This window comes from Prionailurus bengalensis, chromosome E3 (genome assembly GCF_016509475.1).
Source record: "Prionailurus bengalensis isolate Pbe53 chromosome E3, Fcat_Pben_1.1_paternal_pri, whole genome shotgun sequence".
NCBI lineage: Eukaryota > Metazoa > Chordata > Mammalia > Carnivora > Felidae > Prionailurus > Prionailurus bengalensis.
Genome location: NC_057357.1, coordinates 41699296 through 41712487, shown reverse-complemented (window position 1 = coordinate 41712487; position 13192 = coordinate 41699296). Strand labels below are relative to the sequence as shown.

Below are 13192 nucleotides of genomic sequence, written 5' to 3'. Positions count from 1 at the left end.
CACAGCACCACACCCACCTGCCCTCAGAGAGGAAAGGTCTCAGGACATGGCAGCTTCGTGCGTGGAGTGGTCAACCCCCACTGCTGACTTGGAGATTTCTATCCGTTTCCCTTTTGAAGCAATCCCCAAGATCAGGGACATAAAATCACCAGAATTACAAGGTAAAAGGCATGAGAAGCATAGGCTGAAGGCACATGCTGTCATTTCTCGGCATGCTCTATGAAATTCAGGACAGAAACGAGTTGCAGTTTGCTTTTAAAGGGAGGACAACAGCTGGAGCTGGCACTGCCCTGAGAAGCCACTCACTGAGGCTCACAGTCGTATTGGGGGGTTCCCCCAACTGGCCCAGGTTTGCCAGGCTGCACCCCACAACCCCCAGGACCTCCCATCCCCAGGTGTGTGAAGGGCGAGGGGACAACACTAACTGCAGTGTGTTAATTACCTTCCTCACAGCACGGCTGTCTGGCTGTTTCCTCATCTGGGTTCTTACTAGGGATGAAACTTCTAAGATATGCAAAATATGCAGAACCAACGATATGATAGAAATGTGGGGGCACACAGGACTGGATGCCATGGAAAAGGAGGAATGGCTGCAGTGCGACAGCAGCTCTGGATACAATCTCTGTAAAACTGCAGAGCTCACTCCTTTTCAAGATGCATCTGCACCCTTGTGTCTCCCCACCAGCGGCCCTGTTCCTTCCTGCCCCAAGCGGTCCAGATAAGGGAAAGGCACCACAGGGAGGAGACTGCTGGGGGGTGCAGTGTCGAGTCTTATCTCAGAGCCCAGGCTGCAGGGGCCTGCACTCTAGAAACAGTGATGAACCATATATGATCTGGAGCCAGAAGGGAGACAAGACTGGTGCTCATTTCTCCACCTGGAAAAAGCATTTCTAACATCCAGGTCAGAAGGGCACACTGTGTTGGGGAAGGAGGCTCCACCTCCCCCAAGGCCACACTCTACCCCTGGGCAGGGAGACCCCTAAAGTCCCGAATAGGGCAACGAGGACAGACACGCAATGTGCATCCTGGACCTTCAGAGGAGCTACAGTGAATCAGGGACTGCACCAGATGTCTCTCTCCTGGAGGAACCACAATGGGGGGAAGAGACTAACACCTTAACACTCCAAAGGGGAAGGTCTGCTGTGGACTGCTGCTGCAGTTCAGCCCTGAAAGAGCAAATGACTTTGATATAAAATGATCTAGGAAGGGGGGGCGCTGCCTCGGGTTCCTTACACTCGGCAGGACTCAATGTCTAACACTAGAGGCTAACTTGGAACCAGCCTGGAGCAAGAACCTTGTGGTGCTCAACCACCACGCGGACAAAAGCAAGACAGGCAGCACCCCCGCAGCAGGCAGGCCGGGCCTAGCACTGCCAAGGGGGGCTGGTCACGGTGGCTTCCAGCCTTCCTCCAGGACCAACACGGTCCTCCAGGTACCCACACAAACCAGATGCAGGGGGGTTGGTCAGAACGGGCTGCCTTGCCTCTTGCACAGTCAGGACTGCAGCTGGACCTCCTGACACCGATGTTGTCAGAAACATTCTGGCAAACTTGGAACCCAGAGCCCAAGCCCTTGGCTGCCCAGTGTGCGTCGCTCCTTCCCAGGAATACCGCTCTCTGGAGTGAATAAACCAGAGACGGCAGATTCCAGAGCATTAGACCAAAGGCATTATTACATGCTTTCTTCAAAAACTCTAAATGGGTCACTCTGCCCTGTAACTCCCATCTGAGGGTTACAGTGATGGTGAGGGAGGGCTTCAGAATGATAAACCCCTAACAAATGCTTCTGCTCTCGTAACTGATTCAGTGCCAACATTGCACACCCTATGTGAACAAGCACTACCCCTCCACGGACAGTGATAACGGATAGGAAAACAACTTCCTACCATTCCAGAAGGTTCGCTTTTTCTTGTGATACCCACAATCTCCACTAAAAACCTCTGCTCTGTCACAAAGAGCCACAGACAGGCCTCAGCCCTGGCCCTCAGCCACCAAACCAGGAACCTCAGTTTGGCTGTGAGGTGAGTCCCGAGATTCAAAGGCAAACAGTAGTGGCCCAGTTCACATTTATAAATATCCAAATCCAAAATGTGTCTTTCCAGGAGCCAAATAAAAAGCACTTCCCCCTCTAGATTCAGAAAGGACAGAACAGAGGGAACCAACTGGAGAGCCACGTACTGCTGAAGTTAAAAGCCACACTGCGCTGAGTGGCCCTTCGAGGAGGCTTCTCTAGGGTGGCGCGTGAGAGGGTGTTAGGCTGCTCTGCCTGACTGAGCTAGTCTGGACCACACAAGGATCCGCTCACTGCAGCCTAACATTACACATTTATGATTTTAGCAAATGCTTGAGGGGCTTACACTTTCTGTACTGTGTGTGCTGACATAACATGCCCAAAGTCACAGAGTCTGTCATGAGATTTAGGGGAAGGGGACACAACTGACATAAATAGCAAAGTAAAACAAAAACAAGTGACAATACTTGTTTCCAAAAATAAAAGCACTTAACATGAATTAGCCCAGCTGGAAAACAGGGAAAACCTTCTATTTCTGCCGGAATATTCAGGAGCAGGACTTTTTCTCTGCCTTGGCAAAAAAAAAAAAAAAAGAGAAAAAGAAAAAGGGCCGGGGGGAGGGAGAGGCAGCATAGAAGGGAACTCAACTCTGCCCCCTCCTGTCTTGGGGGGCTCACGGATATTCTATGCACCTCCAACACCCAGGGGGATGCCCCATCAAGGGGACAGAGGGACCCACTTACCCACACCCTCCTGGAGAAGTGCCATATAAACTCCACAGGAACATTTTTGCCTCTAACGGGCACACACAACAGCATCTAAGCCCAAGGACCACATTTAGCACCCAGCCCTTGAGAGAGGCCTCCTGTAACTCCTCTGAGAAATGAAGGGAAGAAGCAACGATCAGAGGTCTCCCTTGGAGGCTGGCTAGGGAGAGGAGGAGCCTGTTCCTGCTTGCCTACCACCTTCATGGGGCCACTGGTGCCTGCCTGGAGGAGGGGAGGTCTACGTGCATGCCTGGTCCCAGAAGTCTCCCTGGTACCAGCCAAACTCGCCTTGGCCTCTCAGGTAATGTGGAATAGCTAAATAACTCCAGGTGGAGAAAGGGCAGGGGCACTCATGGGGGATCAGGCAGTGAGGTCCAAGCCAGAGCCTGTGTGCCTCGTTAGTCATTTTTCAACACTGAGGGCAATCAGTTAAGCACAATTATAAGAAGAGAAGGCAGCAAGAATCAAGACAGAAAGGTGGCGGAGAAGTCTTGGGCTTACCCTGCAACCAATCGCTCATCGGTTGGAGGACATGGCTCGCTGGAATGGGAACAGGACCATCAAGACCAAACAAACACACTGATTTTAAAAATCACGAATAGTTACAAGGCTGTTTTATTAAAACAAGTGTTAAAGTCTAGCAAAAGTACCACCATAAGCATTAACTGCTGAAGGCAAGGCTAAGCAACTTACCGGACAAGAAAAAAGACACAGACACTCGCCAAGTTGAAGACTTACCACAGTTTTCTCACAAAAGCTCAAACTCCCACGTGTAAACAGAGCCTGGGCACAAGTGAGTGTCTGTCTTCAGAAGCAAGAGTAAGGCTGGAAGACCCGGGTCAGAGCCCAACACCACACGTAATCACTTGACACCCATGCACGAGCATTTAATCTTTCTGATGAAACCATCTCAGTAAGATCCAGGGAGATCGCCACAGGGAAAAGCCTTATAAACACTGTAGAATGCAGTGAACATCGCAGCCCCACGTCTTGAGATGCCATAACTGTCTGCAAAACCAAACTCAGCGTGCCTCTGCACAGCACAGGACGGCAGGCCCTTCGGCAGCAAATCTGTACATGATGGATGAGGCCTCTGTGCTATGAACTTTAGTTTTTCAGAGAGTATGTTTAAAAGAGTCAAGTTCGTCTGCAGAGGCCTGTGTTCTGGGACATGCTGCTTTCCCAGTACCCTGCAAACAGAGAGTAGGCCAAACCCCAGAGTGGAGACAACACTGGAGGGACAAGAGCCTGCCACAGCGCTGTGCCACCCTGCTGGGCCTGCTGCTCCCCACGGCTCTCACTGAGAAATGCCTAAGACCCACACCACAGAAACACACAACCAAGAGCCCCTTTTTTCAACAGCTCCCAAACTTCAGCTCATCAGTTTACATAGTAAGAAAAGGGTAAGATGTTTTGTGGACTTTCCAAGATCGCCCAGCAAGTCAGAAGCCCTAGAAGCCCTAGTGCAACTCCTACCACCTTTATCTTCGACGATCAAACAGGTCACAACGAAATCCCTCTAGTTTCAAAAGAGAAGAAGCATCTGGGGCTTCCAAGTGTCAGCAGTGCTCTATTTCCACCCTGGGCTGTGGAGGTGACAGGTCAGACCCCGCTGGCATGTTTCGTTTTGTTTTTTTTAAGTTCATTTATTTATCTTTGAGAGAGAAAGGAACGTGACCAGGGAAGGGGCAGAGAGAGAGGGAGAGAGAATCCCAAGCAGGCTCCACACTCAATACAGAGCCCGACGTGGGGCTCGATCCCACAAACTGTGAGATCATGACTTGTGCCGAAATCAAGAGTCAGACACTCAAACTGAGCCACCCAGGTGCCGCCCTCCCCCCGCCTCCCCCCTTCAGTGGCGTATCTTATGAACTTGTGTCTGCACCTCTGAGGGAGGCAGAGCCACCAACAAGTACTCTCCCCAAGGCACAGATGTTCCCATGATACCCAGACCTGGGAGGGGGAGGCAGAGGTGCCCTGCCACCCTCAGCATCTTACAAAGAGGCAAAACTGAGGCTCCTGGTCTGAGAAACATGCCCAAGATCATACCGTAGGATGCAAAATGAGAGTCACACCTGGAACCCAGAACCTGCACTTGTCCCAACACGTTGCCTGCAGGCATGTGCCAGTGTGGACACACCAGTGTAGACTCAGTGACTGGGTCAGGAAAGGGGTGGGGGATGCCCAAGCTTGGGGACAACACTGCTTATCCACATTCCGTACACTGACCTCAGCTCTAGGAAAGAGGGGCACCTTTTTTACTTACTTACTTACTTACTTACTTACTTACTTACTTATTTATTTATTTCGGGGGGGGGGGGGAGAAAGCATGAGCAAGGGAGGACAGAGAGAGAGAGAGGGAGGGAGAATCCCAAGCAGGCTCTGTACTGCCAGCACCAGAGCCCAATGCGGGACTCGAACCCATAAAACCTAAGACCATGATCTGAGCTGAAATCAAGAGTCGGACGGTTAACCGACTGAGCCGCCAGTCCACCTGCACAAGGGGCTTCCAAGCGTCAGCAGTGCTCTAACACATGTCCAGCTGCACACTAGTAGAAGCAAAGCTGTCGAGAGGGGCCCGGTGGAGCCCCGTGTGCACCTGGTGTAGAGGACCCAGCTTGCCTGGCTGAGGTTCTCATCCAGCTGAGGATGCGAACATGCCAAAAAGCTGGACCCACTGCTTAGAGAAAGGTGGCCAAGGCTGAGGAGGGCAGCAGTGCCATCCGATCCCACCACTCCCTCAAGGCCAACCGAGAATCAAAAGGTTTTACAGTTCCGAGGTCTTCTGGATGATGTCTAAAGTAAAATGATTTCTGGGGCGCCTGGGTGGCTCCGTCGGTTGGGCGTCTGACTTCGGCTCAGGTCATGATCTCATGGTTTGTGAGTGTGAGCCCCGCGTTGGGCTCTGTGCTGACAGCTCAGAGCCTGGAACCTGCCTCAGATTCTGTGTCTTCCTCTCTCTCTGCCCCTCCCCTGCTCACGCTCTGTCTCTCTCTCACACACAAACACACACACACACACACACACACACACACACACACACACACACAAACCATTTTAAAGTAAAATGATTTCTGAGTGTTCTGAAATAAAGTCAACTCTTCTCCAAGCTACCAGCTTCCCCTTCTAAGACGGTGCCCAGAACACTGCACGTTGGGAGGGATCGTGCCTTTGTGACAGACTCCAGGCTTTCTCCAAGACCTCTCTTGATGGTTTTTGCCCTGCCAAGGTCGGGGATGCATAATGCAATGAAGCATGACCTCCGTGGTCCCTAACTCTCATCCAACAGAAACACTACAACGTTTCTAAATCTGAATTTCAAACCTTAAAGATAATGAACAATATCCATTTTATTCTTCTCTTCCTACTGAAGTCTATATAAGTTTTTGTTAACCTGACAATTAATTTTTATATCCTGAAACACATCTTTTTTTTTTTTTTCTTAACGTTTATTCATTTTTGAGAGACAGAGAGAGAGCATGAGCAGGGAAGGTCAGAGGGAGGGAGACACAGAATCTGAAGCAGGCTCCAGGCTCTGAGCTGTCAGCACAGAGCCCAATGCGGGGCTTGAACTCACAAACTGTGAGATCATGACCTGAGCTGAAGTCAGACACTCAACTGACTGAGCCACCCAGGCGCCCCTGAAACACATCATCTTAATGATTCACCTTATAAAACCAGCACACACTCTAAGCCAGTGCGGTCCAACAGAAGTTTCTACAGTGGTGGAGATACTCTAAATCTGAACCATTCAGTACAGTAGCCATGAGTTGCCTGTGGCCCCGGAGAATTAAAACGCAGCTAGTATAATGGAGGAACTAAATTCCATTTCATTTCAATTTAAATGATGACTTTAACACAGGGCACCAAAGGTCTACATTCTCACTTCTCTGAGGCCGTGGACGTCTTCCACCACACGCACACATCACACAAGTGGCCTGTTAACATCGTTTCAATCTAGCAAAACAATGCTCAGGACCATTCTCATGGTTTCAGAAGAAAAGCCCCTTCAAGAAGACAATCAAGGAGAACACAGACAAAAGGTACGATGCACCTTAATTGTACTGCTTTGGAAGATGTGTGAGCTACAGCAGGGTTCCCCCAGGTGTCAGGGTCCCATTGGCTTTGGCAGGCCAATGGGACAAAAAAAAGCTGGGTATTAACCAGTATCTCTGAAAACACAGCAGGTGGGAAGTGCTGTCATGTGCTAAAATTACCAAATGAAGTAATTCTTAAGTTTAATCAGACAGAGTATAAGGAACCAGCTCTTCTTACTGAACAAGCTTATCAGAGAATTCTGACAGACCCACAATGCCTCACTCCCTTCTTATGGTTTTTCCCCTTCTGTATGCTACATATGAAAATAATTCCCTAAAAAACATCTTCTTAGTCTTTTATTACAGGCCTCCGAGAGCTAACTCCAGGGCTCAGGGGCTGCCAGCCTCCTAGGAAAGCCACACAGACTGCTCCAACGGCACTTTCTGCTTCAGCAGCCCGAGCCTCAAACCTATGGAGCTTGGAGGGAGAAGGGCAGGCCAGCCCTGCTCTAAATGAATCTATGCTGCAGGCAGAAGACAAAATGGACCCACCCCACGAGAAGGAGCAAAGTGCTTTCTACGCACCTGTAACAAACCAAAGTTTGTTCCAAGTGGCCGACCTCAGAGGACAAGAAGACCACAGCCTTCTACATCAAGCAGAACATGGGATGTCCAATAATCCCCCACACCCCCTGCCCTCTCCTGCTGGTCTCTCTTCCAAAGCTTGCTCCCCTCAGAGACAGTCACTGGCCACGCCAGAGGCCCCATATACCCTCACAAAAAAGGGTAAAAACCACAATTGTGGAACTGCGGATATGGTGTCTTGTCAAGAGGCCTGAGGGAGATAGCGCTAGCTCACTCCATGGCAAAGGCCGAGGAAGGGACCTCAGCTATTCTGCCATGGAACAGTTGAGGCTGAGTCCTTTACTGCATGCAGGCCCCAGCTGTGTTTAGAGGCACCGAGGGCAGGCAATTTATAACCCTCCTTTAGCTGGTAGTACCATTTACTAAGCCTTAAAATGAATGTAAAGCAGACGTGGTCGTTTCTTAGGTTTGCCACCCTGACGGCATCTCCAGGACAAGCAGGGGAGCACACACAGGAAGGACCAGGACCTGCCTTGCATCCATGCCCTAAAAGAGCAAGGGTCACATCAGCCCTGGCTCTCAGCCCACATCACCCCATGAGCAGGCTGGGCTGCCCCAAGCACCTACATGTGCCCTCTGGGCACATGCTTGAGAAGTCAAGTCTGAGGACAGCACTGGGGACTGATTTTCTCCATCTTCCTCTCATGGTAGATAAAGTTCCCTCTAGCCTCATCTGTTTTCCAATCTCCTTGAGCAACCAACCAGTCCACAGCTGGAACATGGAACAAACTACGCAGCAAGACCGAGACTGGCAACACAATCCCAGTTCTGCACAACCTGAAACCCCCGCAAATGGAATAAAAGGACACCAGCTTTGTCACAGGAGAAAACCTCTGGGTCAACAGGAGGTAGGGCTTTGCCCAGGCCAAGGGGCACGACAGCCCCATCACGGAGTGACTGTAAAGCCCTTACCTGGAATCACCATCCTGGTCGTCGGCATGGTCTCCAGTGTTGTTGACGGCATATCTGCTACGAGGCTTATCTGAGGGCAAAAGGGGGAGAGTGGCTAAGAAAAGAGGATCCATCCACACGCAGGTTTGTGGATACATAAAAGTAATGGTCTCTAACTACTGGGACCTCATCAAAATAAAAAACTGCACAGCGAAGGAAACAATCAGCAAAACTAAAAGGCAACCGACAGAATGGGAGAAGATATTTGCAAATGACGTATCAGATGAAGGGTTAGTATCCAAAATCTATAAAGAACTTATCAAACTCAACAGCCAAAAAACAAATAATCCAGTGAAGAAAAGAGCAAAAGACATGAACAGGCACTTCTCCAAAGAAGACATCCAGATGGCCAAGTGACACATGAAAAAATGCTCAACATCGCTCATCATCAGGGAAATACAAATCAAAACCACAATGAGATACCACCTCACACCTGTCAGAATGGCTAACATTAACAACTCAGGCAACAACAGATGTTGGCGAGGATGTGGAGAAAGAGGATCTCTTTTGCACTGCTGGTGGGAATGCAAGCTGGTGCAGCCACTCTGGAAAACAGTATGGAGGTTCCTCAAAAAACTAAAAACAGAACTACCCTACGACCCAGCAATGGCACTGCTAGGCGTTTATCCAAGGGATACAGGTGTGCTGTTTCAAAGGGACACATGCACCCCCATGTTTATAGCAGCACGATCGACAACAGCCAAAGTATGGAAAGAGCCCAAATGTCCAACGATGGATGAATGGATAAAGAAGATGTGGTATATATACATACAATGGAATATTACTCGGCAATCAAAAAGAATGAAATCTGGCCATTTGCAACTACGTGGATGGAACTGGAGGGTATTATGTTAAGTGAAATTAGTCAGTCAGAGAAAGACAAAAATCATATGACTTCACTCCTATGAGGACTTTAAGAGACAAAACAGATGAACATAAGGTAAGGGAGACAAAAATAATATAGAAACAGGGAGGGGGACAAAACAGAAGAGACTCATAAATGTGGAGAACAAACTGAGGGTTACTGGAGGGGTTGAGGGAGGGGGATGGGCTAAATGGGGAAGGGGCACTAAGGAATCTACTCTGAAATCACTGTTGCACTAAATGCTAACTAATTTGGATGTAAATTTAAGAAAATAAAAAATAAAACAAGTAAAAAAAAAAAAGTGATGGCTTCAAAAACGTGGCATATATACACACAATGGCCATAAAAAAGAATGGAGTTTTGATAATCTTAAAACATGGAAGAACAAGGGGCGCCTGGGTGGCGCAGTCGGTTAAGCGTCCGACTTCAGCCAGGTCACGATCTCGCGGTCCGTGAGTGCGAGCCCCGCGTCAGGCTCTGGGCTGATGGCTCAGAGCCTGGAGCCTGTTTCCGATTCTGTGTCTCCCTCTCTCTCTGCCCCTCCCCCGTTCATGCTCTGTCTCTCTCTGTCCCAAAAATAAATAAATGTTGAAAAGAAAAAAAAATTTTAAAAAAAAATGGAAGAACTTGAAAACATTATGCTAAGTAAAAGAAATCCGACACAAAAGGACAAATACTACACTTATATGAAATACCTACTGTGGGCAAAACTCAAGAGAGACAGAAAGTAGTGTAGAGATTACCAGAGGCTGAGGGCAGAGGAAATTGGATTATTGCTAAATGGTTACATATTTCAGTTTGAGGTGAGGAAAATTCTGGAAATACACAGTGGTGATAGGTGCATAATGCAGTGAATTAATCATGGTGAATGAAACTAATGCCACCAAACTGTAAACTTAAAAATGGTTAAAATGGCAACTTTTATAATATGTATATACACTTGTATTTTAATATATTACCCCTTTTGTGTGTGTGTGTCTATTTATTTATTTTGAGAAAGAGAGAGACACTGTGAGTAAGGGCAGGGACAGAGAATCCCAAGCAGACTCCATGCTATCAGTGCAGAGCCAACTGTGGGGCTTGATCTCACAAACCCTGAGATCATGACCTCAGCCAAAATCAAGAGTCGGATGCTTAACCAACTGAGCCATCCAGGTGCCCCACATATATATTTTTTACCATAACAAACATTTTTTTTCCAAAAGTTACGGTTTCCAAGGAATTATAACATAGGAAATGTTTTTTCTATGTCATCAGTATGTCATCATTATACGATGACATAGTTTTTTCTATGTCATCAGTATACGATGACAACTAGGTTGGAAAAAGCACAGGCTAAAGAAAAAATTTTTCAATGTCCACATACCAATATCCTTCACATACCTTACCAGAGTAATACAGTTTAAAGAACTTGGGATGAACTTAAGAAGTTCCTTATAGGCAGGGCACCTGGGTGGCTCAATGGGTTAAGCAACTGGCTTTGGCTCGGGTCATGATTTCCTGGTTTGTGAGTTCGAGCCCCGTGTTGGGCTCTGTGATGACAGCTCAGAGCCTGAAGCCTGCTTCAGATTCTGTGTCTCCCTCTCTCTCTGGCCCTCTCCTGCTCACACTCTTGTCTGTCTGTCTCTCTCTCTAAAATAAAATAAACATTAAAAAAAAAATTTTTTTTATTATTTGAAAGTGGATCTTTAGGGTTTTTTTTTTTGCATTTTTTTATTTTTTTTTAATATATGAAATTGTCAAATTAGTTTCCATACAACACCCAGTGCTCATCCCAAAAGATGCCCTCTTCAATGCCCATCACCTACCCTCCCCTCCCTCTAAAAAAATTTTTTTAAGTTCATTACGGGCAAGTGGTCCATGAGGAAATCAGAAATGCTAGCAAGGGAGACAAGAATGAAAGCAAACATGCTATGCTCTTGAGTAGGGGGACTCAACACAAAGATGTCATTTTTTTGCAGTTAACCCATACATTTGAAACGATTCCCACAACACCACCAACAGTCTGGGAGAAGGGTCCAGTATATTCAGTACTCATGTTCACCGGGAACAGTAAGCAAGAACAGCCAGGATAGTGCTGAAAAAGAGAAGTAACGATAAGCGACTAATCCTATCTGAAAGTATAACACAGTGTAAAGTTACAGTAATGCAGCAGTGTGGAACCCACATCGCTAGGAAAGATGAAAGGTCAAAAATAGACAGGGAATTCAGTATGTGAGAAAGGCAGCAGAACCAGTCACTGAGAGAAGAGACAATTATGCTGGCTCTTGAAGCAACCACTCTGCAGCCCCAGGTTCCCACATCCTTCCTCACCCATCATAGCACCTGCTTCAGAAGGCTCCGGGAGGTGCACACACAACTCACTCTCGGCAAGTGTGCAGAAGACACCAACTCCTACCAGGAGCGTCCAACTTACACCAAGAGAAACACATTAAAAAATACATATATAGTAAATATGAGATAGGAAAACACGAGACAGGTCTTGTTTCTTTCCATTAACCTTGAGGAACAGAACGCCTTTCTACATTTAACAAAACTCAGAAACTCCAAAAGAACAGACTGAAAACCTGACTCCATAAAAATCAAAATTCTATACAGCAAGAACCACACAGAAGCAAACTGGCTACGAATGTGTGGCTTTGTCGCAGAAAAAGGCCTATTTTATCCTAAATATTTAAAGACCTCCTTCAAATCTATAAGGAAAAAATAAACCCAAGATGAAATTAGGCAAAGGTTATGAGTAAGTCATTCACTAAAAAGGAAATCCAAATGGCTGTGAAAAGAGGAAAACATGCTGTCATTAAGACAAAAGCACATGTAAATCACGATCAGACACTTCACCCATCTCACTAACAATGACAGAAAAATCTGATCTACTGAAGATCAATATGTTCATTTTTCCCTAGATCCAACCATCCCACTGTGGGGAATTGACCCTATATTCTGAAAAATGATAATGTATACAGAAAAGACACTCACACTGTTTGTATTAGCCAAAAGCCTATCAACAGAGGCCTAAATGAATAAATCACAGTGTGTTCATCCCATGATTCTGATCATTCTGAACCTAAATCCAAGATGTAAAGTGAACATGAAAACAACATGGCAGAAAAGTGTGCACAGTGTGTTCACTTCTGCTTAGAAAATACAACATGTAGGAGCACCCGGGTGGCTGAGTCAGTTAAGCACCCATCGCTTGCTTTCGGCTCAGGTCATGATCTCATGGTTCATGAGATCAAGCCCCACACCAGGCTCCACACTGACAGTGCAGAGCCTGCTTGGGATTCTCACTCTCCCTCTCTGTCCCTCTCTCTCAAAAATAAAATAATATCAACTTTAAAAAATAAAATAAGATAAAAATAAAATAAAATAAAATAAAATAAAATAAAATAAAATGTGTGGGTACACCTGGCTGGCTCACTCTGAAGAACATGGGACTCTCGATCTCGGCGTCCTGAGTTCCAGCCCAACATTGGGTTTAAAGATTACTACAAAAAATAAATAAATAAAACAAAGAAAAGAAAATGTGTGTATATGCTTATATTCACACAGAAGGTTCTGGAAAAATACACAGGAAAATGGAAATAGCAGCTGCCCCTATAAGGGGAAATGAGTGGCTAGGGATCGATGGTGGGAAAGAACTTTCTTTTCATCATCTATACCCCTCTGTACCTTTAAAACTGTGTACCATGTTAACAAATTTAAAAGTAAACTTAAAACAAAATATAAATCAGGAACTGCACATTCATGACAGTGAAAAATTGCAAGTAACCTAAATGTCTATTATGTTCTTATGTGCAGCTCTATGAGTGAGGGTGATCTCTTTTTAAACTGGAAAAGTGCTCCAAGGAAGATGGTTTAGTGGAAAAAAGACCAACTGCAGAACAATGTATCATGCGGGGGGAAAGTCGCCAAGA

At 46.7% G+C, this 13192-nt stretch overlaps 1 protein-coding gene across 6 annotated transcripts in view; it reads right to left on the bottom strand.

The window, feature by feature from the left end:
- NPRL3 (NPR3 like, GATOR1 complex subunit) overlaps positions 1-13192 on the bottom strand; it is a 42774-nt gene that overhangs the window by 28633 nt on the left and 949 nt on the right. For 3 of the 6 annotated variants that reach the window (XR_006294317.1, XM_043561188.1, XM_043561189.1), the window contains exons 2-3: positions 8372-8441; positions 3279-3317 (exon numbers count right to left, since the gene is read on the bottom strand). Coding sequence is in view for 4 of the 6 variants with exons in the window: in XM_043561188.1 (XP_043417123.1) it covers positions 3279-3317; positions 8372-8441 (109 nt within the window). In the remaining 2 variants the exon portion in view is untranslated. The remainder of the gene's footprint in view (positions 1-3278; positions 3318-8371; positions 8442-13192) is intronic. The other 3 variants (XM_043561190.1, XM_043561191.1, XM_043561192.1) reach the window with 1 other exon arrangement.